At 38.1% G+C, this 6768-nt stretch overlaps 1 protein-coding gene across 1 annotated transcript; it reads left to right on the plus strand.

Moving 5' to 3' along the window:
* The first annotated feature begins 387 nt into the window (after positions 1-387).
* Positions 388-6367, plus strand: ITM2A (integral membrane protein 2A). The gene is made up of 6 exons (XM_024751309.1): positions 388-638; positions 4091-4222; positions 4499-4696; positions 4934-5044; positions 5287-5437; positions 5587-6367. Exons 1-6 carry the CDS (start codon positions 528-530, stop codon positions 5673-5675), a joined length of 792 nt encoding a protein of 263 aa, XP_024607077.1. The 5' UTR covers positions 388-527; the 3' UTR covers positions 5676-6367.
* Positions 6368-6768: the final 401 nt, after the last annotated feature.

Consider the following 6768-nt stretch of genomic DNA (forward strand, 5'->3'; position numbering starts at 1 on the left):
ACTGTGCTTTTGGGTAGAGAGGAGGGAGCTTGAACTGGTGCCAAGTTACAGTTCCCTGCCCCGCGGGAGGCCAGGTCCAAGTTTGGGAAAATAGAATCAGGGACAGGGGCTATTGTGGCCTGTACAGAGGCAGAAAGACACGACACAGCAGGCTTCCTTCCTGTCTTGCTCTTATCTGAGGGAGCAGAGAGCGAGGTGGGAGCATGCCTGGAGTGCAGGTGAGGAGTTTTCAGTCCAAGTCCACTGGCTCCACCCAGTTTCTCTCCTCCCACTGTCAACTCCCACCCCCATTCCAGTACTTAGACACCCTCCCGCTCCTCCCTCGGCCCCTGCTTGGGCCCGCCCACGGTCTCCCACCCAGCTTGTGACTGCGTCATAAGTATACCCAGACTTGGGCTTGCAGTAGTGTAAAAGCAGACGAGGAGAAAGAAGGTGCGGCTAGGGCTAGCGCTATCTTCTCCTCTTCCAACCTGCAGCCCAGGACACTGATTCCAGCAGCGCCTTACCGCGCAGCCCGAAGATTCACCATGGTGAAAATCGCCTTCAACACACCCACAGCGGTGCAAAAAGAGGAGGCGCAGCAAGACGTGGAGGCCCTAGTAAGCCGTGCGGTCCGAGCTCAGATCCTGACCGGCAAGGTAGCAATTCCCATTCCACCCCTGACTGCCTGCCAGGGTCGGGAAGGTGGGGGTGGGGGTGGTTTGAGGGGAAGGAAGGGGAAAGGTGAGAAAGGACAAAATGAAAGCTGCTGCGGAGTTCCTGTGTTTCCGGCGGTGCTCTCTGTGCTGTCTGTTGGGTTTGCCCGGTCACCCCAACTCTGTCCATTCGCACCACCTTCCGCTTGCGGTTCCCCAAGTCCCTTAGCATCTCCGTGCGTCGCGCCACGTTCCGTGGGTCCCAGCTCACGTTGTACATCGCGGAGGGATGTTGGAGGGAGTTTGAGGAGAACTCTTGGGACCAGATGTCACCTTCTCCTGGGGAACATGTGGGTAGCTAGAGATCAAAGAGAGGCACGTCACACGGTCAGCTCCAGGGGCACACACATCTTCCACAGGGGTGGAGAGGACAAGCAGGGTGAGCAAGGACACGAGATTTAACTCTTCTTTCTTTCCTTTCGACGTGTATGAAGTTCTATGAATCTTAAGGCTTTCTAGGATCCCTGAGTGTTTGTGGAGATGGGGCGGGGGGCAAAAGGCAGCTTTGACTCGATGCGATATGGGTTGGGGCAAGTGTGTGTCTGTGCCCGCCCGTGTATATTTTCAGTTTCTCCCTGGTCACAGGAGGTATTAAGCATTCTGTAAAGGAGCTGTCAAAACTGAAGTTGGTCTTAATTAGATTTTGAGATGTTCACTGTGCCCTCTTACTCCAAGAGCCTTGTATGTTTTCAGAGTGACATTTCCTAAAGAAAACACTCTTCCGTAAAAGAAATTTTGAGGGGTTTTGTTTTTCTCTTTTGTTTTTCTTTTAAGTACAGTACTTCCTTTTTGAGTGATATCCCCTCTGCCTACCCTCCCCCACAGAAAGATCTGAAGCAAGTCTGACCTTGTAATTTAATCTTCTAGCACTGCCAGGAACTGGGGGAATTTTCCCCCCAAAAATGTTAACCATTGTTCATTTAGTCCAATTTCTATCTCCTTTAAACATCTAACACGTTTTCAGTGTTTGTAAACTACTCATTTTCCTCAGTAAAATTTCAATGTTAAAAGGCACAATCGTATTTTTTTCTTGTTATACAAAATCTGTGCATTGTTGGAGTTTGCAAATCTGCCCTAACTTGTCTTGTTCTCTCTATAAAGTTTAAACTTTTGTGTTCAGAGTGGAGATTTGAAAAGATCTCTGAGTGAAATGAGAATCCATGTAGTAAAACTGATTATGCACACAATTTGAAAAGCTAATGAGCTTTTGCAGAATTTTTATCACGGAAACTTTCAATAGTTAACCCAGCAATCAAACTAGCTGTTGTGTATTACACATTTCAGAACTCAAAAACACCCCCTTGCATTGTTGAGGTTTTGATTAAATGGTAGAAGGTCAAATATGTAACTGTCCTACTTACTTTGTAAGGGAAATATGGCCAGATTTTTTAGGGGAGTTCTAATTAGATGCCAGTAGTTAAATATAGCCACACAATAATCCTTTATTTTCCCACATCACCACAAACTCCATGACTTGTTGAATTCAGTTAATATGCAAGCAATACTTCTACCAGGCCTGAGGTGTTATGAGGAATAAACAAAAATAAGCATACGACAAGATCCTGACCTGGCCACCATAAGACACTGATTTAATAATACTTGGCACATTGTATTGTGATGTATTGATCAGCTCATCAGAAATTGAACACAACAAAATAGTATGTCGGAGGTTGTGTACAATGACTTTAAAATACAGTTCAGAGGGAAATGAGCTGTGGTAAGTGACAGCCCCTACCACACTGAAGTTTGGCAAATTTAAATGAAAAAAAAATCCTTATTCCTAGTCCATCATCCATCCATGGGCACTTAGATTGTTTCCATATCTTGCCTACTATGGTGGGAAATTTTGAAATTGACACTCTAATACTTAGATCTTGCTTAATAATAACCCCCCTGAAATATTGGAAGGAGAAATGAAATTGCAGTGCAGATTGCTCTTCTCATATCTCAATGACAAGAAAAATAAATTAATTCCTTTGAGAATTTCGAACTAAGTCATTTTTGTGACTTTTAGGAAAGTCACTTCATTTTTCTGGACCTCAATTTAATCATCCAAAGTATAATTTCTAAGCCCTTAGCTCTAGATTACAGGGATTCACAACCATAATTTATAGCCTTTGTAGTGTTAATCTTAGGTTATTTTTTAAATAAAAATTATTTTAAATTTCTGAAAATTATTGGGACAAGGAAAACCTTCAAGGCTTATAGAGTATTAGTGGAGGGTTTGAACTTAAGTAAACGTAGCTAAGAAAATTTGAATACCAAATTTCTTTGCATTTTAAAGAGAAATCATTTTTGAAGCCATTTATGAAATGATTGCCTTTCCTTAGAATCTATGTATTTGCTTTCACCAAATTAATTAAAGTTTAATTCTCATTAAGTAGTTATGGAAAAGAGCTAATGGCCAGAAAGACTTAAAGCAATTCTATTTACATACCAGTCTGAATGATTTACCCTCTTATTATAAGAGAATAGATTTGCTGACTTCATTCATTATACCCTTCAGTAATACTGCTGCTTAGGGCATATTGTGACATAAAAGAATGAGACTGGAGGGCCCCTTGGTCCACTGCCCTGAGAAGCGTACAGAGTTAATTGGTTACTTGTTTGTTTTGGAGTCCCTTGTTCCAATTACTAAACAAATTATGGATTTAACAGAATTTTACAGTCACTGTTACACTCAAAGCTTTGTGACTAGCTATGACTGTACTTTAAATCTACTGTTTTGCCCAGAACTTAGAAAATGTTATTTCATTCAAGCAATACACAGCCATAGAATATTGGGGGATATTAGGAAGACTAATTTCTCATTAAACTTAGGAATATTCTGAAATAGATCTCATCTTCAATATTTTAATTTCTAAAATAGGGGGAAACGGTATATACCTACTTTATAGAATTCCTTCCTATAAAAGTTAATTTTCAAAAACAGCTTTTTGAAAATCAGTTAATAAACCAAAGGGTATTAATTCACCTCTAATTTGGCAAACAAGTTGATGTACAAAAAATACTAAAGAAACAGTTGTATTCCAGAAAGTTAGTGATTATATCACTGTACAAGTCCAAAAAGTAATGGCTTCCATTTATTTAAAGAGGATAACTTATTGCATAAATGAATGGTTATTTTCAGCTGACTTTAGAACTGTATACTTTGAAATAACTTTATATCTATATTTGGGTTTGGAAATGCCAGAAAAAGGTTATTATAAATTGGAGATTTTCACATCTATTAAACATCAGAAAGTGTCTTGAAATGATTTTAGGCTAGGGTGAATTAACATCTTTTTAAAACATCTTAGGTTTCAAGGGTGATAAATTGTACACAAAAGCAACTATGTGTCTAAAAGCAGAATCTGTTTTCTTTTTTGTTTTTGATCTTGCTTTTTAATAAATAGGAACTCCGAGTTGCCGCCAAGGAAAAAGAGGGCTCCTCTGGGAGATGTATGCTTACTCTCTTAGGCCTTTCATTCATCTTGGCAGGACTTATTGTTGGTGGAGCCTGCATTTACAAGTACTTCATGCCCAAGGTAATATTAATGAAAGTTATTATATTTTGGATTACTAATTGCTATATAGTTAGCGAAAACAAATAATTCTGTCGTGGTCCCCAGATAAATGAAGATTTAGGGAAAGTTTTCAAATTACCTTTTGGTATAAAATTGATTTGTCTTCATGGTGATAATTGTAATCAATAATCCTCAGCTTGATAAACAGGACAACGAACTGATATGAGTTTGAGAAATTATTCAAATGTCACGGGAGTGAGTGTTAGAAAGTTTTGATTTTCCCTTTTTGTCTTTTAGAATACCATCTACCGTGGAGAGATGTGCTTCTTTGATTCTGAGGACCCTTCAAATTCCCTCCAAGGAGGAGAGCCCTACTTCCTGCCTGTGACGGAAGAGGCTGACATTCGTGAGGATGACAACATCGCAATTATTGATGTGCCTGTCCCCAGTTTCTCTCATAGTGACCCTGCAGCAATTATTCACGACTTTGAAAAGGTGGGTTTCTCATTCTTATAGGTATTTCTGAATTTTCTTTTTTTTCGTAAGTTTATTGGTATTAAATCTGTTCATAAATATACAACTTTTTGCAGCAAAGCCTTTTTCATTCTTTTGCTACTGAGTATACATTAGTTGATTTTGAAAGGTTGTAACTGCTTGTTCTAATGGTCATTGGAAAATCTGCAGCATTGATACTCTCTGAATCATGCCTAACATTTTCCCCCTCCCCAACAGGGCATGACTGCTTACCTGGATTTGCTGCTGGGGAACTGCTATCTGATGCCCCTCAATACCTCCATTGTTATGCCTCCAAAGAATCTAGTGGAGCTCTTTGGAAAACTGGCAGTATGTATTTTGGATGTCAACTTTTTATATAAGCAATTACAAATAATTGCTTCCTCATTTTAAAATTAATTATTTGAGCCAAAACATTCCATTTCACTAAAATAATTTTCAAATAAAAAATATTCTGTGAACCTAAACTGCTCTAAAAATAAACTCTATTTAAAAAGTATATCTGCTATAGGTGAGAAATTAAATAGCATTTTTAAGAATTTCTCTTTCAATCTTTAAAAAAAAATTTTTAGAGTGGCAAATACCTGCCTCACACTTACGTGGTTCGTGAAGACCTGGTTGCTGTGGAGGAGATTCGTGATGTTAGTAACCTTGGTATATTTATTTATCAACTTTGCAACAACCGCAAGTCCTTCCGCCTTCGCAGAAGAGACCTCTTGCTGGGTAGGCAATTTATTTCTTCCTTCACCCTGTGTTCTTGAGACAGTGAAGGAGAGTAGGGGTGGAGTACGGGAAAAGTAGAGAGCAAATCTAGATATATTTTTATTTACACAAAAATGAAAAAGCCACTTTTATTGTGCATTTCCTCACAGGTTTCAACAAACGTGCCATTGATAAGTGCTGGAAGATTAGACACTTCCCCAACGAATTTATTGTTGAGACCAAGATCTGTCAAGAGTAAGAGGCAACAGAAAATGAGTACACTTAGTAACAGGAAGTCGGAGATTTATAATATGACTTCAACATTAAAGTGTGTGGGATACTCAAGATATTTACTCATGCATTTACTCTATGGCTTATATCAAAAAGAAAAAACAACTACTAACCACTGCAAGCTCTTGTCAATTTTTAATTTAATTGGCACTGCTTGTTGTTTGAAACTGAAATGAAATAATTCTTATGTCTTTTTTTTTAATTTATAGGGTTTAGATTTCTGAAAGCAGCATGAATGTGTCAGCTGACACCCTGACAATGAATTCCATCCTTTGTGTGTGTGTGTGTGTGTGTGTGTGTGTTTAAGTAAGCTCTTTAATCATATGGTAGAACATGTTCCAAATTTAAAATATTTAAAATTGTTTTTGACGTTTTGTGTAAAGCATGTCAAATTACTTAATATTGTTAAGTGTTTTCCATTTTGTGCAACTTTCCTGAATTTAGAAATTACATCTTTGCATTTCTGTCAGGTGCTCTGTAATAGGTCTGATTTATATGTAAAAATCTTTCATAAAGAAGTCATTTTCACTAATGCAGTGATTCTTTCTCACTGATAACCATATTGTGAATTCCACAAAACTGTGTAAGTGCTGAATGCTATAAGGAATTTAGGTTGTATGAATTCTACAACCATATAATAAATTTTACCATATTTAACCACTGGCTCTCATTTGAAGGATACTTCATATGAACAATTTACGTTACTTATTTAGCTTTGGTGTACCTGAAATAAATCTAAAATTATGAGCCTAGCTTTGCCTTTACTCCCACCTCTACACATTTATATTTTATAATCTCATATTTTACCCCTCTTTTGATATTATATCAATTACTCTTTTATAAAGACCCCATAGTTAGGTTACATGTAAATTCAGCTATTTGTTAAAAGCCTTCAGGACCATAGCAATTTCAAACCTTTAATGTGCTTCCTTTTTCATAAAAATTTAAACAGTCATATACAGCTACAATAGGTCACTAAGAACTAACCTTGGATAAGGTGTTGATGACTTTTAATAACTTCACATGCTGTGATCTCTACTCTAAGAGTATAAACTCCATAC

The sequence above is a fragment of the Neophocaena asiaeorientalis genome, unplaced genomic scaffold, assembly GCF_003031525.2.
Source record: "Neophocaena asiaeorientalis asiaeorientalis breed wild unplaced genomic scaffold, Neophocaena_asiaeorientalis_V1.1 scaffold892, whole genome shotgun sequence".
NCBI lineage: Eukaryota > Metazoa > Chordata > Mammalia > Artiodactyla > Phocoenidae > Neophocaena > Neophocaena asiaeorientalis.